General features: G+C 42.6%; 1 protein-coding gene across 8 annotated transcripts in view; it reads right to left on the bottom strand.

Annotated features, from left to right (window-relative positions):
- Window positions 1-24,162, bottom strand: part of TNS3 (tensin 3) — a 420,724-nt gene that overhangs the window by 216,333 nt on the left and 180,229 nt on the right. For 7 of the 8 annotated variants that reach the window (XM_053262003.1, XM_053262000.1, XM_053262001.1 and 4 more), the window contains exon 4: window positions 22,685-22,722. Coding sequence is in view for 5 of the 8 variants with exons in the window: in XM_053262000.1 (XP_053117975.1) it covers window positions 22,685-22,722 (38 nt within the window). In the remaining 3 variants the exon portion in view is untranslated. Of the gene's footprint in view, window positions 1-22,684; window positions 22,723-22,918; window positions 22,989-24,162 lie in introns of those variants that run through there. The other variant, XM_053262005.1, reaches the window with a different exon arrangement.

The following is a 24,162-nucleotide window of genomic DNA, read 5'->3' as shown; positions in this document are numbered from 1 at the left end:
GCAGGCTAATTTTAAGAGCAAGAGCCCAAGGGATGTATACACTAAAAGACTAACAATAAAGATTTGATTGTGTCAGACTACTGTTTTTCAATAGGTGAATAAGGAGGCCATTTTAGAAGTTATGCACAATTGACCTGAATTAACCCCCAATTATACAGGACAAGAACAGCTAATCTTTAATCTAACTCTCCAATTAGTCTATCTGTATCACAGACATTACTAGAAATGTCTTGTTAACATTCACATTTTTAAGTGAGCACCAAAAAATATATAAGTGATTCATAGACTTAATCCTAAAGCATCAGAGCTGGGGCAATTCTCAGAAGTAGTAGGCTGCCCTCCATAAGGAACTGCAGCATTTGCTAGGGGGAGGCATTAACTATTATTCCTCCCTTGGGGCCTTTTTTAAAAAGGAACTTAAAATGTATTTGTTTTATTGTGTTAAATTTTATGTTATTTTTATTGTTTTACTGATAGAAAACATCAGGGTTTTTTATGTCAATGAACAGAAGTGTACTGGAGAGGTGGAATATAAATATTATAAACAAATAAATATAAATATAAATATAAATATAAATAAGATACACCTTCAGAACAAAGGACTTGTTTGTAAACACTGACCAAGCCAAGATTTGCCATGGACAGCCGTTTAATCTTCCTATTTGATTAATCCTATTTGATTAATAAGTTTCATTTTAAAAGTAACCATTTTCTACTGCTTGGGGGTCCTCCCTTGGAGAAATTTAACAGATGCTGCTTTTGCTTTCCCCAGGAAGTTTTTCACACCTGGCTTTTACTCCTCTGGAATGGAGGTGTGTGTTCACATATCAGCCAAATTTACCCCAGAATCTCTGTGAGCTATCAGGAAGCACAATTCAGGTTTTTCATCACTCATTATAGTGTAGTCTGATTTATATTTAAGGTTTTAAAAAATCCACTTTTTGTGTCAGTTTGGGGGGGCAACTTCGAATTTGCACTCGCAGTAAGGCCTCACAGAATATCTGTGGTAAAAGCCGGCTTTCTGGGAAAGCTCCAGGCATCTATGGATCCCCAAGCACAGACTACTGCTTGCACTTAAAAAAAAAGTTTGCACTTCCTCATGTGAATATGCTTTCATGAGGAAGTACCTGTGCAAACGTTCTCCAGGCATAAAGGTAAAGTGTGCTGTCGGTTTCGACTCCTGGCATACTACTTTTTATTTTTAAACTACAATCCTGTAGATAGTTACGCTGCTTAAATCTCAATATCAGTGGAAGCTGAGCAATCTGTGTGAGAAGTACTTCATGCACTGATTAACAGGACCTCTCCAGGTGTTACTGTGTGCAGGAGTGAAGCCTAATTTTTCCCCCTCTAGCTTCCTTTTATTAAACACAATAGTCAACTCCATTCTTCCATAAGCATACTATAATTTTTTTTTAAATGAATGCAAACAGTTTTTAATGTTAGATTGTTTTCCTCGCTGTCCTTTTTCCTCCTGATAAGAGCAAGAATGAAAAGCTTTTGTGCCTTTTATGAAATGGCCTGTTTGCTTACTGAATAGGTTTCTACATGAGCAACTATAAAGGGCAGTGCCAGACTGTTGCTACTTGGTGGAAAATGAATGTCTAGTTAGTCAAGGCTATTTTCACTTCACCCATCATTCAAGGCTGGAAGATCTGAGCACGACTTGCTCTAACCTAAGCAAACTCCCACAAAGCCAAGAACATGTTGAGGGCTTCCACTGGTATTACCCCAAACAAAGGACCCAATACTTTATGGTAAACATAGGATTGGAAACCCCAATCCCTGCCAAACAGCTGCAAAGCTACAGAGGGAATGGACTCTTTTTTTTAAGCAAGCAGCCAATCAGGACAGTCCATAACCATTTTCTTTTCCATAAAATCCTCTCTTCCTCCAGCGTGTTCTCAGATTGAATCATATCCCAGGAGGGAGGTTTTTAGGAGGATAGGGAAAGAGAGAGAAATGTGGAAGGGTTAAGCACACCGTCCATACCCACTAGGGTTGCCAATCCTCCAGGATTGGTCTGGAGTTTCCAACTGGCACTTTCCGAGTGAATACTGAATGGCTGGTTATTATGGAAAATATTGAAGAGGAAAATATCTCCAGGAACAGCTGCTGGCAACCCAACCACTCACTGCTTCTCCACTGCTAAACACATGTCCCTCCTGCTGCTTTGCAGCTGTTCAGTGGCCATCTGGTTTCTGCCATTGAACATCAAATTCTGCTCCAAGTCAAAATGTTTGGCACATCAGCTTCATTTCTCAGCTCTCTCCCTGCTAACTGGGCAAAGTGACCCATTTTAAAGTGCGGGTTCTGCTATATTTAGCAGGGAGAAAGCAATAGGGGCCTTGGGGTTCAGAATCTAGGATCATAACCCTCTTTATGTTCTTTTTATGCCACTTTCATGCCTTCTGTGTCATTTGTGTGCCTTTTTAGCCTACTTTCCAGTAGGCTTATGAGATCACCCGGCATTCTGTCTGTGTGTGTGTCCGTGTGTCCCCAGCCCCACCACCCCATGAACTTCGCCTGGACCAATATGAACCAAATTGGGTACAGTTGTAGGCACACATAGGGACACCTCAATAGCATAGTTTGTGATTCTGTCATCCACCCTGATCCAAGATGGTGGATATGTAAACTTTGGAGGCACAAGTGGGCTAAATTGTGAACTGCCTAACCAATTTGAACCAAATTTGCTACAGTTGTAGAAACACATAGGGATGCCCAAATGATGTGGTGTGTGATGTCATCCACTCCAGTTCAAGATGGCGGCCACGTGAACATCTGAGGTACAAGAAAGCTAATTTGTGAACTGTCTAACCAATTTAAACCAAAGTAAGTACAGTTGCAGTGAGTGACACATAGGGTCACCTCAATGATGTACAGGTGAAACTTGGAAAATTAGAATATCGTGCAAAAGTCCATTAATTTCAGTAATGCAAATTAAAAGGTGAAACTGATATATGAGACAGACGCATTACATGCAAAGCGAGATAAGTCAAGCCTTAATTTGTTATAATTGTGATGATCATGGCGTACAGCTCATGAAAACCACAAATCCACAATCCCAGAAAATTAGAATATTACATGGAACCAAGAAGACAAGGATTGAAGAATAGAACAATATCGGACCTCTGAAAAGTATAAGCATGCATATGTATTCAGTACTTGGTCTGGGCCCCTTTTGCAGCAATTACTGCCTCAATGCGGCGTGGCATGGATGCTATCAGCCTGTGGCACTGATGAGGTGTTATGGAAGACCAGGATGCTTCATTAGCGGCCTTCAGCTCTTCTGCATTGTTTGGTCTCATGTCTCTCATCCTTCTCTTGGCAATGCCCCATAGATTCTCTATGGGGTCAGGTCAGGCGAGTTTGCTGGCCAATCAAGCACAGTACACTGTATACTTTTCAGAGGTCCGATACTGTTCTATTCTTCAATCCTTGTCTTCTTGGTTCCATGTAATATTCTAATTTTCTGGGATTGTGGATTTGGGGTTCTCATGAGCTGTACGCCATGATCATCACAATTATAACAAATTAAGGCTTGACTTATCTCGCTTTGCATGTAATGCGTCTGTCTCATATATCAGTTTCACCTTTTAATTTGCATTACTGAAATTAATGGACTTTTGCATGATATTCTAATTTTCCGAGTTTCACCTGTAGTTTGTGATCCAAGATGGCAGGCGCATTAACCTTTGAGGTGCATGTGGGCTAACTTGTGAACCACCTAACCAATTTGAACCAAATTTGCTCCAGCTGTAGGGACACATAGGGACACCTCAACAGTGAAGACTGTGACAATGTCATTCACCCCAATTCAAGATGGTGGACACAAACCTTTGAGGCGCAAGTACACTAACTTGTGGACAGTCCAAACGATTTGAACCAAATTTGCTACAGCTGAATGGATACAAACGGATGCCCCAATGGTGTAGTTTGTGATGTTATCGCCCACCTCGATCCAAGATGGTAGATGCATAAACGTTTGAGGCAAAAGTGCACTAACTTGAGGACCGTCTAACCGATTTGAGCCAAATTTGGAACAGCTGTAGTGAGTGACACACAGGGACACCTCAGTGGTGCAATTTGTAATGACGACATACACCCCAATCTAAGATGGCAGACGCATGAACATTTGAAGCGCAGGAGATCTAGCTTGTAGACCTTGATTTGCACCAAATTTAGTCCAGATGTAGAGTCAATGAAAGGAAAGTAGACTAATTAGTTCTTATTCGAACAATCGGATGAAATTGTAACCTATTTTATGGTCAAACACCATAATAAAGATGATTTGATTTGAGAAAGCAACAGTCCCTATCCATCCCCTTTGCAGCATCCCTCCAGTGGCTGTTGGTGATATCTACTTTATGTTTATTCTTGGATCGGGAGCCCTTTTGGGACAGGGAACCATCTTATTTCGTCTTCTATGTAAATTGCTTTGTGAACTTTTTGTTGAAAAGCATAATATAATTAATAATATTAATAGGCAGCAGCTCACTTTTTAAAAATGACTGGTAGGTACGGAGGGACACAAAACATTGCAGGGATGGCTATATGCTGTATTCTCAAGGTCTAATCCCTTCTGCAGAGGATAATCTAGGGGTCAGCAAAGAAGTTCCCACTCTATTCATGACCCTCATAGTGGGCAATCTCTGTAACAATGTCTCTTAATAATAGCTAACAGTCGGGATGCTTTCAAATGAAAGCCAAAAAAGAAACACTGAAGTGTGAAATAACTGTTTCCCGGTTGTGGGGGTGGGTAGCTCTCTTGTAGACTGTAGGCAACATTCTAATCACAATGGAACTCCAAGGACTAGCGGGGAAATGGGGGACATATCCAATTCACAAATTACCAGCTATAGTTCCTGCAGCATGGTATACAGTTTCATGTCCTTTTGCAAAAAGTCTGCTTCAATACAGAGAATTTGGGTGGGGGGTGAGGTGGGGGGGGGAGGGAGATACCTTCAGACTTTTGTTACCTCCACAAACTCCATGAGTTGTCCCAAACCATGGATCTTGTTTATAGTCTTTTAGACAGTGCCAAAGGGAACAATACCGCCCATCAGCATAGGCAGCTGTGTGATGAACTATGTGAAGGCCCTCTCACCATAAATATTTGAAGCAGAAACAGGTCTCCAGTTTTAGCCACAAAAACATCTGGAAGCTGGCATATTCAAAGGATCTAGCTGTACCCCAGCCCCTAATATTCAGACTAAACTGGGGTGGGGAATAGAGGACACCAAAGGGAAGCTTCAGGCAAAGGCTCTACTGTTACAGTTTTTAAATTTGAAATGCTATATAAAAGTGGCATTTTGTTCGTGACATTTTTACAACACAACAGAGCAAATGTTATTGATATTTAACTCCTTTGAAATCCTCAAGTACAGTGCTGGATCAATTCCAATTCAATCAATAGACATAGGTCAGACCTTTGATAACACAGCAGAGGATAAAGCCCTCACTGTCATGACATCTGTTACACTTACTGAACAATTTACAGAGCTGTCTATAATAAACTTCTCTTTTTCACAAAACAATGCTCAAAACAAAGCCACCATTCAATTCCCTTTGATTTCCTTGTGTAAAAAGCAGAGGAATATTCCATGTACGATTCTAGAAATTATAGAGAACCTGAACCTCTTTCCTGGTCTGTAGCAGCTGCTGAGAGTTGGACCCAAATATATTATTATATTATTATTATTATTATTACATTTATATGCCCCTCTTCCTCCAAGGAGCCCAGAGCAGTGTACTACACACTTAGGTTTCTCCTCACAACAACCCTGTGAAGTAGGTTAGGCTGAGACTAGCCCAGAGTCACCCAGCAAATCTCATGGTTGAATGGGGATTTGAACTCGGATCTCCCCGGTCCTAGTCCAGCACTCTAACCACTGCTATATTTAGTGGCCCCCACTAAAGCAAAAGGGGCCATTTCTAGACTTGCTAATATATAGCAAAGGTCTCAAAATCCAGTCATGTATCTCTCAGCCTAACCTACCACACAGCATTGTTGTGAGCAGAAACATAACCATGTATACTCTGGGCTCCTTGGACGAAGAAGGGGATATAGATTTATTTATTTTTTAATCCATAGGGTCAGACATTTACTGGGAACTAGATTAATGAGTCTTAATGTTATCACACTTGCTCAGGCATGTGTATACCACCCACATGTGAATCTATGCTTTTAACTAGAGCTGGAGAAATTAGCAATAAAGACCAAACTTGCAAGGGGTCACAGTCTCAATACAGGGGAATTTATTATTTATTTGTTTGTTTTATATACCACAAACGGCTCTAGGCAGTTCACAAAATGTCAGCATTAGGGTACCCCAGAAGAGCAATGTACTCAGAGACCAGGCCTCTATAACAAAGGAAGAAGCGCAATACAAATGGGAGGATTTAGCAAACTTGGTGGTACAAGGAGAGCACAGCTGGTCTTGTGGTAGCAAAGCATGACTTGTCCCCTTAGCTAAGCAGGGCCCACCCTGGTTAAATATGAATGGGAGACTTATTATTATTTATTATTTCTTGTTTACACAGTCAGACAGGTGTTATTGACTGGTTTGTTTTATCCAGACATCGAATCCTTCCCAAGGACCTGGGATGGCTGAATTTTATTGTCAATGGTTATAGATATCATCGCAGAATATAGGCTGTTCCCAGTAAAGCTGCTTTTTGTAATTGGCTGATGGTGATTTCTGTGGCCCCTATGGTGTTGAGGTGCTCTTCAAGGTCTTTTGGAACTGCACCCAGGGATGATGATGATGATTATTATTATTATTACTATTACATTTATATCCCGCTCTTCCTCCACGGAGCCCAGAGTACTACATACTTGAGTTTCTCTTTCACAACAACCCTGTGAAGTAGGTTAGGCTGAGAGAGATGTGACTGGCCCAGAGTCACCCAGCTAGTTTCATGGCGTGGTGTAGTGGTTAGAGTGTTGGACTAGGACCAGGGAGACCCGAGTTCAAATCCCCATTCAGCCATGATACTAGCTGGGTGACTCTGGGCCCAGAGGGATATAAAAATGTAATAAATAAAAAATAAAATGGCTGAATGGGGATTTGAACTCGGGTCTCCCCGGTCCTAGTCCAGCACTCTAACTACTACACCATGCTGGCTCTCATGACTTGATGTTTAAGCACTGTAAGATATTCCCCTCAGGGGATGGAGCCGCTCTGGGAAGAGGAGAAGGTTCCAAGTTCCCTCCCTGGCATCTCCAAGATAGGCTGAGAGAGATTCCTGCCTGCCACCTTGGAGAAGCTGCTGCCAGTCTGTGTAGACAATACTCAGCTAGATAGACGTATGGTTTGACTAGTATATGGCAGCTTCCTATGTTCCTACAGAGTACAAACAGTCCCCCGAGACTGTATAAAGAGGGTTGGGAGCGGGGGAGTGGGGTTATGTGGACAAAAAGGAAACAAGGGGAGAGAAAGAAGTAAAGACCACAGATTGGAAAGGAGAGAAAGTTCAGTCATCTTTCCATAGTCTGCTATCTAGCATGCAGGACCAAATGAGTATTTCCCACTCATTGTTGGGGGTGGGTGTTGGGATCCCTCATTAGGTCCCATCAACAGAAAGCAGTGGGGTGCAGGAACCGGACCCAAGGCTGTGGATCTGTGCAAGCCCACAGAAAGCAAGGGGAGCATTGGACTCCCAGTCAGTCAAGCACACGGGCTAGCCTCTGGGAGGTCCACTTTGGGAAAGGCTCAGCCTCCAAGATTTCTATCTGGGTTTTCCACTTAGGAGGCCCTGGGGCTCTTGGGCAGTCAAAGGTCAAGACGGATCTCATATGAACCCAATATACAGAGTGTACTCAGGTTGCTGAATGACCAGCTCAATATAGCAGCTGTCCCTTCTATGAGGTGCTCACAGCTAGGGTTCAGCTCAAGATTTGGACTCCACTGTCCAGTCTGCCCAGGAGCTGAGCAGCCCAGTGGTTAAGCTTAGAGAGGGCAAAAGTTGTGAATGCAGATTCAGATGCCCAGCTGGGTGAAACTTCTGGAGCAGTGTTCGGCAAATAATGTTGCCAAACCCCCTCAGCAGCAACAGGTTATTGTGAGGATCATGTAATAAGTATAATAAAATAAAATAAAATAAAATAAAATAAAATAAAATAATAATAATAATAATAATAATAATAATAATAATAATAATAATAAAAACCATTATATAAATGCCAAGCTATGGTGTATACATGGTGCTCAACAGACTATGAACGTAAATAAACATGATTAACTAACAAATAAAAACAATAGGTCTATGCTTATAGCAGACAACAGATACAAGGGTGAAGGAAGAATTACACATGGAGAATAAGGGATGAAAATAACACATTTCCGCTTTGATTCAGTTGGGCTTCAGGACTAAGGATTAAGCCAAATGCACCACTGAAGAAGTAGACTTTGAGGTAGAGTCTGAAGCAGGGAAAACAAACTGATACCATGTGTATCTTCTAGGAGGTAGCCCCAGGAATAGGGGGCAGCAAGAGAGAATTGACCACATCTTTTCAAGCAGCAAGAGAATTCAGGTGGCTGAATGTATTGGAGCTGTGGGAGCCAACACAATTAGCAAAGGTATACCAAGGAATTAAGGCAGACATGAAGGCTTTAAGGCTAAGGGCAAGGAGTTTATGTAAGTTATGCAAGTGCAAAGGAAGGCAGGGGACACAGATTTAGAGGAAACTGCCATATGATCAAAATCTAAACCAAATACTTAAAATCAAGGGGGGATGATACACTCAGAGGGCAGACCCCACACCTTATTTTTAAAAAAAATCTAAGCAAACACACACACACCCAGTCCTGGGGTGCACTACAGCCCAATCCCACCAGTTTCAATGGGAATTACTTTTAAGTGAGCACCCTTAGGATCACAGTCTCTTTTTTCTCCTCCCCTAGTTCTTATGTTTGGCTTGCTTAAGTAGCAGGTTATTAGTCCTGAAATGGCATTATGGATAGGATCCAGCCTCCAACCTTCATACAATGCATCTTTCTTCTGTTTAAAAAAATCAAATAAAACAAACCCTGATGAAGTGTGATTTCTTATCTTAAAACAATAGTCTACTTTTAAATGCTTTAAAGCCAAGAAGTAAATAGAGGACCAAACTGCTCTAATGCATGACCTTCAGAATGACACATCCATACTTTTAAACAATGCAGGCTTTATGTGCATTAAAAGCCATTTCATATTCTTATGTCACCCTACACCCCCTGTTTCGCATTCATTCAGAAAGCTCATTCACTGAACAGTTCATTACACTGACATTAAATCCAATGTAGAGCAAAATATTTTACAGATAAGTGAACACTAAGATTACACTGCTTCTCCACTCCTGGGGGCAACCATACAAAATCCAAAGGCCACTGCAAGTCTTTGGACAACAGATGGACAAAGTTTTGTAGGTGACTTGTAATTACTGGATTTGAGAATGCACCAACTCTTCTGGCAACCATAGAAGTAAGCTTTGAGTAAAAACTAACAGCCTTTTCCTTAGACATATTTCCCCAACTTTTGCCTTTTTGATGAGCTCCAACACATCATTAAAAAACACAAATTAAGCACACTCCTTTGCATATTAACAATATTCATGAGGATTTGCACAGTATCAAGAAAGTACTATAAATAGCAACGACATCTATTTTAGAGAATTTTACTGGTTTCTTATAGACTGGAATCTGGCTGAAGAAGCAAAGCACCAACAAATCACTTCCAGTATCTTGCACATGCTTTTATTCTGAACCAGTGGAATTTAAAGCACCTCTAAACAGACAAGGGATGTTCCAGTCCTTATCTGCCTAACTGGGTGGAAGTCTGGAGGAGCACTGGCGAACACCAGTTGACTGGAATACCCTCAGGAAGTGATCTCTGAAGCTCTCCCAAGGGAATGGAGACTCACACAAAAGTTCTTCCCTGCATGTTGACCTCAGTTGCTTTTGTTTGATTCATACAGCTGGCTCTCCTCCTGCCACCTAGATCTCACTGGATCTAGAAATTTATCTCCCGTCTGATTATTCTCCTCAAGTCCTAATCATAGGCCTTGCACAACCCCCACTGGAGGAACACCTCCAATAGACAGGGTATGCTTTTTAAAACCAGAATAGAACATACATATCACACATCTATATAGCTGACAAAACAAGAGCTCTAAAAACCATACCTGCTAGCAAGGGTAGCTCCGGGGGCGTGTGTGTGAGGGGGGCAAGTGCCCCCCAGACAAGTAATTTGCCTCCCACCTGCTCCCCCGCCCATTGCTCTTTCAGAAAACTAATACATGGGACACAGCTTGTCCAGCCATAAGTGCACTTTGTTCCCTCCCTCAATATTGTTTCTGGTGCCACCACCGCCTGTCAGCTCTGTTGCCTTATTTGCAAGTCATGGGGCTGATCTACAGAAGCAGAACATGCATTCAATAAGCCTAATTAATGTGAGGACAGTCAGGTTCATCTGCTGTTCAATCACAATCAATGGGAGTTATCTATTACTTCCTTTACTAGGCCAGCTTCATGGATTAGCAAGAAAATCTGAAAATCCAGATGTGCTTAAAATAATCAAAATCTATACAAACAGATCTTCTGCATTCTCATATAATCAACAATGATGGGTCTTTCTATATTGCTCAGAAAAGGAAAAATGGAGAAATAACTCCTTAAGGTACCACATCTCACAGGAGGGATGCCAGATTCTGTGCATTTGATTAGTGCATTCTGGCTGGGAAACAGGATGAATTTATTTATTTTCTTGAGTTACATTTTCCTCAATGAGTTTCCCAATAATCAGATGCATAGAATTCCAACCCATTCTCCTGTTCCCTTCTCCTCACATGCTCACTGAATATAAAGCTTTGTGGTTTGTTAAGCCACATAAGAACATAAGAACAGCCCTGCTGGATCAGGCCGAAGGCCCATCTAGTCCAGCATCCTGTTTTGCACAGTGGCCCACCAGATGCTGCTGAGAGCCACAGGCAGGAGTTGAGGGCGTGCCCTCTCTCCTGCTGTTACTCCCCCGCAACTGGTACTCAGAGGCATCCTGCCTCTGAGGCTGGAGATGGCCTGAAGCCCTCCGACTAGTAGCCATTGATAGACCTCTCCTCCATGAAGTTATCCAAACCCCTCTTAAAGTCTTCAAGGTTATTGGCTGTCACCACATTTTGTGGCAGAGAGTTCCACAAGTGGATCATGTGTTGTGTGAAACAATACTTCCGTTTGTTGGTCCTATACCTCCTGGCAATCAATTTCATGGAGTGACCCCTGGTTCTAGTGTTGTGTGAGAAGGAAAAGAATTTCTCTCTCTCCACTTTCTCTACACCATGCATGATTTTATGGACCTCTATCATGTCTCCCCGCAGTCGTCTTTTTTCTAAACTAAAAAGGCCCAGGTGTTGTAGCCTTGCCTCATAAGAAAGGTGCTCTAGGCCCCTGATCATCTTGGTTGCCCTCCTCTGCACCTTTTCCAGTTCTACAATGTCCTTTTTTAAGATGTGCTGACCAGAATTGTATGCAGTACTCCATGTGTGGTCGCACCATAGTTTTGTACAAGGGCATTATAATATTAGCAGTTTTATTTTCAATCCTCTTCCTAATGATCGCTAGCATGGAATTGGCCTTTTTCACAGCTGCCGCACATTGAGTCGACACTTTCAACGAGCTGTCCACCACCACCCCAAGATCCCTCTCCTGATCAGTCACCAACAGCTCAGATCCCATCAGAGTATACTTGAAGTTGAGGTTTTTCATCCCAATGTGCATCACCTTATACGTGCTAACATTGAACCGCATTTGCCATTTTGTCGCTCACTTCCCCAGTCTGGAGAGATCCTTTTGGAGCTCCTCACATTCAGTTTTGGATTTCACTACCCAGAAGAGTTTGGTGTCATCTGCTAATTTGGCCACCTCGCTGCTTACCCCTGCTTCTAGATCATTTATGAATAAATTAAAAAGCACCAGTCCCAGTACAGATCCCTGGGGGACCCCACTTCTTACTTCCCTCCATTGTGAAAACTCTCCATTTATCTCTACCCTCTGTTTCCTGTCTTTAAAACAGTTAGCAATCCACACATGTACTTGTCCCCTTATCCCATGATCGCTAAGTTTCCTCAGGAGTCTTTGATGAGGAACTTTGTCAAAAGCTTTTTGGAAGTTTAAGGATACTATGTCAACTGGATCACCTTGATCCACACACTTGTTGACACTCTCAAAGAAGTCTAAAAGGTTGGTGAGGCAAGATTTACGTTTAGGGAAGCCATGCTGGCTCACTCCCAGCAGGGCCTGTTCTTCTAGGTGCTTTACAATTTTATCCTTGAGGATGCTTTCCATCAATTTGCCTGGAATGGACGTTAGGCTAACCGGCCGGTAATTTTCCGGATCGCCCCTGGACCCCTTTTTGAAAATCGGTCTTACATTTGCTACTTTCCAGTTCCCCAGTACAAAGCCTGATTGTAGGGATAAGTTATATATTTTAGCAAGGAGATTAGCAATATCACATTTGAGTTCTTTGAGGGCTCTTGGATGGATGCCATCCGGCCCTGGTGATTTGTTAGCTTTCAGTTTTTCCAGACAGTTTAAAACATCATCTCTTTTCTCTTCTATCTGACTCTGCTCTCTAGCCTCCATCCCTAAAGAGCCTGGTTCAGGAACAGGTATATACTCAGTATCCTCTGCCATGAAGACAGACACAAAAGAACTCATTCAGCTTCTCTGCAACCTCCATATCCTCCTTAATAATCCCTTTCACGCCTTCATTGTCTAATGCAGGGATTCTCAACGTTGCAGGGATTCTCAACGTTGTTATTGGACTTCAACTCCCATAATCCCAACCAAAGGCCACCGGGGCTGAGGATTATGGGAATTGAAGTCCAATAACATCTGGGGACCCAACGTTGAGAATCCCTGGTCTAATGGTCCAACCACTTCCCTGGCAGGTTTCCTGCTTCTGATGTATTTAAATAAGTTTTTGTTATTCCCCTTGATACTTTTGGCTAAATGTTCCTCAAACTCTCTTTTTGCCTCCCTTATTGTCACCTTGCATTTCTTTTGCCAGAGTTTGTGTTCCTTTCTGTTCTCTTCATTTGGGCAGGCCTTCCAATTTCGGAAGAAAGTCTTCTTCCCTTTTATGGCTTCCTTGACGGTACCTGTTAGCCATGCTGGCATCTTCCTGGACTTAGTGGTAACTTTCCTCCTTTGGAGTATACAATCTAACTGGGCTTCTAGTATTGTGGTTTTGAGTAAACTCATGCACTCTGGAGTGAAGTGACTCTCCTGATTTTCCCTTTCAGCTTTCTTTTCACCATACTCCTCATTTTGGAGAAGTTTCCTCTTCTGAAATTCAAAATGTCCGTGTAAGATGTCCTTGGTGATTCTCTCCCCGCATGTATGCTGAATTTGATGGCACTATGGTCACTGTTCCCTAAAGAGTTGATGACACTGACATCACGCACTAGGTCCTGGGTGCCACTCAGAATTAGGTCCAAGGTCGCCTTCTCTCTGGTTGGTTCCAAGACCAACTGTTCTAGGGCACAGTCATTTAGCGTACCTAGAAATTTGACCTCTTTGTCTTCACCTGATTGTGAATTTCCCCAGTCTATGTGTGGGTAATTGAAGTCACCCATAATTACAGCCCTGCCTCTCCTTGACGCCTCCCTGTTTTTCTCCTGCAACTCCCAGTCACTGTTGGCGTTTTGATCTGGAGGGCGATAGCACGTCCCCAGTAGCACATTCCCTTTCAGGCCTTATATTGTCACCCACAGGGTTTATGTGGAGGACTCCAGTCCACCTAGATTTTCTAGCTTGTTAGATTCTATCCCATCTTTAACATACAGCACTACCCATCGTCCAAGGCGCCGCTCCCTGTCCTTTCTATAGAGTTTATACCCAGGTATAACAGCGTCCCACTGGTTCTCACTGTTCCACCATGTTTCTGTTACGCCCACTATATCTATTTCTGCGTTAGCAACCAAGCACTCCAGCTCACCCATCTTGGCTCGGAGGCTTCCGGCATTGGCATATAAGCACCTATACACTGAATCTCTCACCTGATGTGTGCTATTCTTTTGGCTCTTTGACTTCCTGGCACAGGCTCCCATCTGCTCTTTATGAGGTTCTGCTCTGTCCCCTTCTCTTTTATCTGAATCCTTTGCACCTGCACACTTTAAGGGATGGCTTTTGCCAAACGGGATACTGCCCAGCTCCCATCAGCTGTTCCCCAGGCGTCATTTGAAAAGCTGCTCTGCAACCTTTTTATTTTAAGCACCAGCAGTCTGGTTCCATCTTGGTTCAAGTGCAGCCCATCGCTTTTGTACCGGCCTTGCTTGCCCCAAAATGTATCCCAGTGCCTAACAAATCTAAACCCCTCCTCCTGGCACCAACGTCTCATCCACGCATTGAAACCCCTCAGCTCTGCCTGTCTCACTGTACCTGCGCGTGGAACAGGTAGCATTTCTGAGAATGCTACCTTGGAGGTCCTGGACTTCAAAATGCTACCTATCAGCCTAAAATTGGCTTCCAGGACCTCTCAACTACATTTCCCCAAATCGCTGGTGCCAACGTGCACCACAACAGCTGTTTCCTCCCCAGCACTGCCTAAGAGCCTATCTAGATGCTGTGTGATGTCTGCAACCTTTGCACCAGGCAGGCAAGTCACCGTGCGGTCAACATGCGGGTCACAAACCAATCTTCTATACCTCTAATGATCGAATCACCCACTACAAGGAGGCCCCCACCCCGCAGAGGAGTATCCCCCGTGCGAGAGGATATGGGCTCATCATCCATGGAAGGGGTCCCTTCTAAAGGAGCATTTCCCTCTTCCTCAGACTGATGTCCTCCTTGCCCAAGACCTTCATTCTCCCTGACAGCAGAGGAGCTACCAGCCCTGGAGTGGGATGCCTCTATCACATCCCTGAAGGTCTCGTCCACATGCCTCTCTGTCTCTCTGAGCTTCTCCAGATCCGCCACCTTGGTCTCAAGAGAACGAATTTGTTCCCTGTGGGCCAGGAGCTCCTTGCACTGAGCACACACCCATGACTTCTGCCCATGAGGCAAATAGTCATACATGTGGCACTCTGTGCAATACAATGGGAAGTGCCCCTTCCCCTGATGACTTTCTGTCTTCATATTGTTTTTGTTGGCTGTTTACAGTATTTAAAAATAGTTTATTAGAAGTAGTTTATTATCTGTTTTTTAGATCGTTTATTAGAAGGATAGGTCTATCTAAGCTGTTTCCCATGCTGTCTGAACAGTGAAACTGTTCAAGTACTCCCTGCAAAACAAGATATCGAACCAGGACATCCTGGTTTACATGGAATGCTTAGATTGCAATTCCCCAGTCCAGACGTCATGGTTGTCAGTTTCACAAACTTTTAAGCAAAGTTTCCATTTAGCTGAAGGCATGAAGGGAGAAGAAAAGGGGAGGGGAAAGGGGGAGCATGCAGACGTGTTGCTCCTTCTTCACTCATTCACAATCCAACATTTTATCTGAATCAAGCAAATCTGAATCAGGCAAATATCTTCTTCAAATAAAAAATGTATGAGTCAAGTATTACTATATGCCAGGCTGTTTTTGTACTACAACTCCCATCATCCCCAGCCACACTGGTCAATAGTAAAGTATGATGGGAATTTCAGTCCAACGTCTAAAGCGGGGGGGAAAGTTGTTCAGCCCAGGGGTACGCACATATAACCTTAATGTAAGAGCAAAGTTTCTAACAGCAAGTACCTCCAGATCAATGGTGGAATAACTTTCCATGAAAGCAGTGTCATTTTCCCCAGACTAACCTGTAATCTGCTATCTTTTTAGCTCCATTGACTTCATGTTAGCAAACTCTCACTTACACTGCACAAAAGTGAAAATGGACAGGGCTACTCAAACAGATATGTTGAATAAACCATACACAGTATTAAGTAAAACAAGAACTTGGACTTAATTGCCCAATTTATTTTACCAAACAATTACAGTTTGGGTTTCCCCCCTATTTTCTTTCCCAGTTTCATCTGTGTTATTTTTAAATTTTAGTTCAGGCTTGGGGTTTTCTTAACCACAAATAAATTATTCATTTTGGTGGATTCATTTCTTCTTTCTGGTAAGCATGACTGCTTTGTATGTGAAAACAGAACATAATCCCCATGGAGAACACAAGCAATATTAAAATATTTGACACTCTCCTTTCAATCATCAACCAAGTCACAAGGATGAGGGTAGGAGAAAGAAGGAGCACTAATAAAACTCTCCCCAAAACAGGCTTCAAAGAAGTGTCCTGTGATGAGAACAAAGAAATGGATGAAGCTGATTTTTTTTTTTTTTTAAATTAAATTAATGAGTAGTTTGGCTTGTTTCTTAAAAGAAGGAGCCATTAGAGACACATTATAAATCTCTGCTATCTGCAAGGAAAGGAAAATAAACCTAAGGATTTTAAGGTAATAAATTTGTTTGCTCTGGCATTGGTTCTACTAAACTGACTTGCAACAATGCAGGAAGTAAGCCTGGAGGAGGATTTCAGGTCATTAATACCATATCCCAGGACTTTGATTTAATCTGTACTCTGCTGAGGTGTCTAGACTGCTCTTTGAAAAGGGAGAAAAAGCAGAAGGCAAGCTATGAGCCTGCCCATAATTAAAATAACTATATATGCTATACTGGAAGTATTTTCAGATTTAAGTAATTATCAGTTGTACTTATTTATTTATTTATTTATTTATTCAATTCATTTATAAACTGCCCCATCCAGAGCCTCTGGCTGTATACAACTAGTTTAAAAAACATAAGAACAAACATCATTTAAAACACATTACTTAAAATAATATAAAAACAATTTTAACACAGTGTAAAACCAATTAAAATACTTTAAAACAATTTTAAAAACTTGGAAGGCCAGGCCAAACAAGTAAGTCTTTAGGGTTCTCTTAAAGGCCAACCTCAAGTCTAAACTGTGGATATCTGCCGGAAGTGCATTCTATAGGCCAGGAGCAGCTACAGAGAAGGCCAGGCTCCAAGTCGCCACCAGTCGCGCTGGTGGAAACTGGAGATGGACCTCTCTGAATGACCTCAACGTACGATGGGGATCATACAGAAGAAGGCGCTTTCTAAGGTAGCCTGGACCCAAGCTGTTCAGTTACAGGCACATAAAGCCTTGGAATGAAAAGGAGCCACTGAAGAACCAAAGGCACCACTATTCACATCAATCCATCCCATATGCTATTATGCCTCAGAAGCACCTATAACTCTGTCCAAGTCACTGGTTCTCTATACTGAGTGGCTATTGTTAGAAATGGGCCTATGTACAAGGTATGAAGTCCAAAAGCAAGAATGTAAGGCATGAGAAGGTTCAACTCCTCTCAGCTATGAGTCCCTTTTCATATTAAAATGAGTCACCCATCCTACACTTTAAATGCACACAGGGCAGACACATGATGAAAGTAATGTGGCCCAAAGCAGATAAGCAAGAAATGTCCATGACCTAACCAATTGCATGATCCATCCGCCCACCCACTGATTCATCTGTTTGGCCATCCATCAGGATGAACAAGCCACATTTCATAAGATAACTCTTCCAGGCAGCTGAGGTGACCCTTTTTGTTCTTTCTTGTTAATCTAAAATAAATCAGGCATTACAAATCAGGCATTATAAATCAGGCAAATAAATCACCTGATTAGAATGAGATATGGATAGAAAGCGAATAAAGGTAAGGTTTTTGTAGCAGGCCTTTCAGTTATAGAGCACCTCATAAAAGCAAAATTTAAAAGTTCTGTACTTTTGCAAACTTCAGCCCAGGCCCTACCCCACCTTCAGTCTTCCAGTAGAAATCCACTGACCACACAAAACTCCCTCAGGGGATTTAGGCAGACTACATGTAGTATTTTGTACACTCTTGACACAGGGGAAGTGCAAGAGGGTGACTCAGAGTGGAAAACTAGACCAAAATAAGCTAACTTCAGCTCAGTAGTATTTTTTAAAAACTCAGTCACAGAGAATGAATGACCCAAGACAATACTAAGCTCAGAGAAAATAAAGCCAACAAAAAAGACTTTTTAAAAGAAAGAAAGAGTAGAAGTTTAGGGCATTAGTCTGCTGCTTCCTAATTAGCTACATATGTAAGAACAGACACACTTCCAATTGATCCAACAACCATAAAGCCTAACACAGACCCATTAATGGACCACAGTAAAAAAGGATTTGTAAAAAGGAAATTTTAGGAACCACTCTCTGGCCCTGGTTTCCCACAGAAAGCTATCCAAGTGCTTTGATACAGCCGTCTTTAAGATGCAGTAAGTAATCAGCAACAGTAGATATACAGCTAGCTCTAAAAGGATATTGAATTCACTCAGGGCTTCGTTTCCCCCAGGACTGTATTCATTTGCACTGCTTTTTGTCTCAACAGCCCTGTCTAAGATACAGATCTACATATTTGTTGCTGTCCGGATGAAAAACTGCTTCCCAGCATCTGTTCTGAATTTGTAGATTCTTAATTTTCATTAATGCCCCCTTCTTCAGTCTTCAGGGCTGAGTTGAAAATAGTAACTTGGCAGCTCTGAAATCTCCCAGTGATATATGCATCAGGATAACCATTGCCCTCCTTCCTACATTTGTTTCACTCGGCAGACAGAGTGTGTTGTTTAGTTTGGTTTTGAACTCATGCATTTTAGTGTTTGAAGCAGTACAGATGTCGACACAAAGTTTCAATTAAACACAATGCTGGGGCTGTTTGGCCTTCCTCCCTGCAATCTCCAGATGTGGCGAGATCAGGTTGGAGCTCACATACTCCCTCACCTCCAGTCTCCAGCAACCCTCACTACTTGCAGAAGGTGAATGGCCAATTTCTAAGCGTAGTGAGGAAAGTGGACAAGTAAAAAGTGCACAAGCCGGGGCACTGCTCCCAATCTTACTGAGATGGCAGAGGAGAATAACAAACAGCCCCTCTGTCTTGGGTTGTTAGCTTTCTACAATACATTCAAAAAGGATACTGGGGGCTTGCCGGCTCAGACCTGTACTGTCAAGGCACTCAGAGTCGCTCAGAAACGCAGCAACCGAACCACCCCCAGCCAGTGTTCCCGCTAACAGGGATTCCCAGATGTTGCTGACTACAACTCCCAGAATCCCCAAGCAAAAGCCATTATAGCTGGGGATTCTGGGAGTTGTAGTTAACAACATCTGGGAATCCCTGTTAGAGGGAACACTGCCCCCAGCCTTCCTACCACTCTTGAAGCTGGGTGGTGGTGCTTCTGGAATCATTCCTCATCCTCTTCTGCAACTTCACAGTTGGTAGGAAGGCTACAGTTTGCTTGTTGCATGTGCCAGAGACTGTTCACCATAACAAATATGGTGAGCAAGTACAATGAAGTTTGACTTGATTATGAAGATGGTAAGCCAGATGTACAAATAGACTAAAATCTTTTGCTAGTCCAGAGATGGAAAAGGTCTCCAAATGCTCCCAGAAACTTTGCAATGCCCTACATGAGCAGCACTCCCACTAATTAATACTGGGTTTGGAAAGATTCCCCACTGTGTTTGCCATGCACATTAGCTCACAGACCTAGAAGTGCCCTACCTACTTGTAATGGGGACGTGACAGAACATCTGAAAGTTAGGCTCAGCATCTGAGCAGAGACTGATGGGGAACACATGCAGTATTCCCTAGAAAAGGGATTCCCAGATGTTTCCAACAACTCCTATCATCCCCAGCTGCAAAGGCCTTTGACTGGGGATTATGGGAGTGCTAGTCAACAACATCTGGGAATCCCTGTTACACAGAATATTGGACACATGGATCCAGGCCTGAGATGTCAAAAAGTCTAAGGCCAGACTTAGCTGAGGTCTAAGTGTCTTGCCACCAAACGTAGATACAGAACCCAAAGGGCATCAACACTAAGCGTCTGCATCATAAATGTCAACTGACACCATGGTTTGGTACTTTAGAACTTTCACTGCAGCAGCTGTAGCCATGTAGGCAGCCAGTGCCACTCCAGCAATGTGGTAAGGAAAGTGTTACCATCCTTAGTCTCTTGAAATTCCAAGCAGCGATGGAAATGTGGATGTGTGTGGCCCAATGAATAACCAGAGCCTAAAGGCCACAGGTTCTCCAAATGGGGAGCACCACCACTGGAGAACATTTAGAGCAGAGGAAGTAAAGATCATCTGCTTCCATGTTCTGTTCTTCAAACAACGAAGACGCCTCATCTGAATTATGGCACACAGAAGGCAGTTTGTAGTAAATAGCAAGCATGAAGGGATACAGGGTTTCAGGGAGGTGTATGTCCAATCACTGGCTCAGCTCAGTCTGCCAAAGCTTCATCTGTTGGGATCACAAATCCATTGCCCCATTCTCCTTGCAGCAATTAACTTTTCCCATTTGTATTTGCAGGCCTAAATGATTTATAGGAGCTTATTCATTTAATTAATACCAAATCACTCTGAAAAGTCTGGTAGCTCATCGTACCCAAAGACAGAACAGCATCATCAAAATTCCTTGCTTCCCATCCTAGAACATAGATTGCTGCAACATGTCAGAGTATACACTTAACACCCAATTATTAACAAACTTATGAATATCCCTTGGCTGGATTCAAAAGGAATATAACCAACAGTGTCAAGAGCAGAACCCCACAAGAAATGCTGAATAGGGCAGCAGGCATAGGAAAGCATGCTATTGTTATACACTGACACCCTAATTATTTATTTATTCAGAACCAGCCAACTAAGTGGTAGGGATGTGTGTGAACGGGAGGTCCAGCATTCAGCCTGTCCAGAGAGGGGGAGAGTTACCTTTAAGGAAAGGGCAGGGTGCTCTAACCCCCTGCCCCTCCCCCGCCGCCACTGCCACATTTACCCTGCCGGTGCCATCACAAAAATCGCTGGTGCTGGGCAGTAGAAGTGGCCAATGTACATGCACCATGAGGCAGGGGAAATGCAGCTGGGGGGCGGGGGTGTTAGAGCACCGTCCCTGCTTTTTAAAGGTAACCCCACCACCACCAATGAACCGGCCAGCTGGTTCATACACAACCCTACTAAGTAGCAAGGTGGCTGTCTCAGGTGACAGATTTGCAGGGGGGGGGGACAACTCACACCTGCTACTAGGAACATAGGACGTATGTCATATACTGAGCATTGGTCTATCTAGCTCAGTATTGTCTACACAGACTGGCAGCGGCTTCTCCAAGGTTGCAGGCAGAAATCTCTCTCAGCCCTATCTTGGAGAAGCCAGGGAGGGAACTTGAAACCTTCTGCTCTTCCCAGAGCGGCTTCATCCCCTGAGAGGAATATCTTACAGCGCTCACACATCAAGTCTCCCATTCATATGCAACCAGGGCAGACCCTGCTTAGCTAAGGGGACAAGTCATGCTTGCTACCACAAGATCAGCTCTCCTCGAATCACCCTTATCCCTTGGTGGATATCCATACTCCACCTTATCCCACGGTGATGATGGTGGTGCAGCACTAGTGCTGCTGTTCCTACCTCCTACTCATTCCATCCCAACTTTTCAAAAGGCAAAGGGCAGGAAATGGAGTGTCAGGCAGTTCCATACAATGCTTACTACTCTTTTCTCCAACTCTGAAAAGGAAAGGAAGGATGAGGAAGAATGAGGAGCAGCAACCACTATTGCCACTATCACCACCAAATAAAGGGAGATGGGGGGGCAGAATGCCTGTGCATGGTGCACTCTGCACATTGTGGGGGGGGGGCATTGGTGCACAGTGCACTCTGCAGGGCTCAAGATCCCCATGCCACTTTAAGTGAGGAGGGGCTTGGGTCAGGCCTTTCTTTATTGACCCAGCCACTACCACCACAAAAAGATAATACACTGAAAATTTCTCTTGTCTCAGTTATCTGAAGTTACTCATTTCAAATGGCAATATATCTAATAAACACACATACAAATAAGGCCTGAGAAAAGAAGCAAGGCAGAAAAAAGGCACAAAGATAAAAATGCTATTTATATTTCTCATTAAAACTCATGAATCTCTACAAGACAGTCTTAAGAGCAGTCCCATCAAATCAGCTACACAAGTGTTATGAAAGGAACACTGGCACTCATAGATTTGTTCATTTAAGTCTTCCTAGCTGGGTTTTAGGAAACAACTAAAGATACATCTCTTCAGGCAAGCTTTTTAGTTAGTTGGTGTTTTCATGCATATTTTAATCTGTTTTTTATGTATTTTAACCGTTAAATTCTTGGTTTGTTTTATTTTTGGTTTGTTTGATGCTGTAAACTGCTTGTGTGGGTGGCATACAAATTTGAGAGAGAGAGAGAGAGAGAGAGAGAGAGAGAGAGAGAGAGAGAGAGAGAGAGAGAGAGAGAGATGATTAAGGAGACTTGTAAAAACAGGTATTAATTATAATGGAAAATTTGACTGTTTTAGAATATGGTCCCATGCACACTCTTGTGGAAGTTAACAGGAGTTACTTCAAAGTAAATGAACAGAACAGAACATACTTTATTTCGTTCATTGACCAGAAACATTATCACACACAACAGAGCGTAATTTGCATAAAATATAACAAAACTTAGCCACTGTGTTGGTATATTTATGATTGAAATTTGACAATAAAATTTTTAAGAGAGACTCATCTGGATAACCAGGAAACATCACAAGATACGGCAAGATAAGTGTTGATCGATCATTCTTGTCAAAGTAAATGAGTTTAGGTGTTTGTTTTTCTTAATATGTTTAAGCTTAGAAAGTCCTTACCTTTGCTTCACATTTCTTGTGGCAAGCATACTTGCAGACTAAAGCAAGAGAGGAAGAAAAAGGAAAAAAAACAGATTTAAGCAAAGAAATGTAGGTTCTTTCCCAGAAAAAAACCCTCCTTTAATCTCCCTTCTACATCCAAATCTAAAAAGCCTATTTCCTTGAAAATATCATCCTCCATTCCTTTAGCTTAAAAACAAACTAGTTTCATACTACAGTACCATTAAGTCTTACCTTTTCCTTTTGTATTTTCAGTCATATTGCTGTTCCGCAGTCCTGTCTTTAGGAATCCTTTCACACTTGCTCTGGGTGTTCTCGTACATATTATTTTTAACCATCTTTAAAGATAATCTGCTATCATTACAATTGCCTGCAATGTACCACAATCCAGAGATTTTAAGAAGAGTCCTAACTGGCATAAGAGAGCCAGTGCAATGATATGATTGGTTTCTAACACATTGCCTACTCCACTTAAAAGCCACCTTTCTATGGTTTTTAGTTTTCCTACCAACCAGAATGAGTCACAAGGTTCCCCTGACTCTCAAGTGACCGTGAGTGGGTAGATCATATGTCTCAATCCAAAATTAAAATTGCTTTCACAACAGCCAGAACATGATGTCTAAGTAAGCAATTAAGAAGTAAGCCCTCTGTAACTCTTATTCTAGATAAGAGGGGGATGAGTCAATGATAAGTATGGAGCTTTAACCAACAAAAAAATTAAAAACAATTTCCTAAAAGGCACCCACACGGTGATACTAGAATGACTGGCAGGTGGCACCAATAGTGGGTAAAAATGATACATTAGATACAGTGCAATATTTCCAGCACAAAATACCCAAACAAATCACGCTGGAGCACAGAGGGGTTAGAGAACTGCATAGAATTGAGCAATAGTGAGCTTCTCCATACATGCCATCATAATGGGCTTGCTGGATCAAAGGCACAACCTCTTTGCTCAGAGATATGGGGTGGGGAAATTCCCCCTAAAATTCCTATACTTTATTTTTTTGATGGAAAATTCTCCATTTCTAAAATTTAATTGACTTACATCCAGGTTTGCATTGCACACATTCAGCAGTGCGAGTTTCAGACCACCATTGTGCTGTCGCTTGAGATTTTGCCAGTCTCCCCTTCCCTCTGAAACCCACTATGCATCACCAAAAATATGTCTTGGAGGATTTAATGACCCTCAAAGACATGTTTTGGTGACTCCCATAAGAACATAAGCACAGCCCTGCTGGATAAGGCCGAAGGCCCATCTAGTCCAGCAACCTGTTTCACACAGTGGCCCACCAGATGCTGCTGGAAGCCACAGGCAGGAGTTTAGGGCATGCATTCTCTCCTGCTGTTACTCCCCTGCAACTGGTACTCCCAGGCATCCTGCCTCTGAGGCTGGAGGTGGCCTTAGGCCTTCTGACTAGTAGTCTATGGTAGATTTCTCCTCCATAAAGTTATCCAAACCCCTCTTAAAGCTATCC

The sequence above is a fragment of the Hemicordylus capensis genome, chromosome 6, assembly GCF_027244095.1.
Source record: "Hemicordylus capensis ecotype Gifberg chromosome 6, rHemCap1.1.pri, whole genome shotgun sequence".
Taxonomy (NCBI): Eukaryota; Metazoa; Chordata; class Lepidosauria; order Squamata; family Cordylidae; genus Hemicordylus; species Hemicordylus capensis.
Note: the sequence above shows the minus strand (reverse complement) of the source record. Positions and strands in the feature narration are given on the sequence as shown.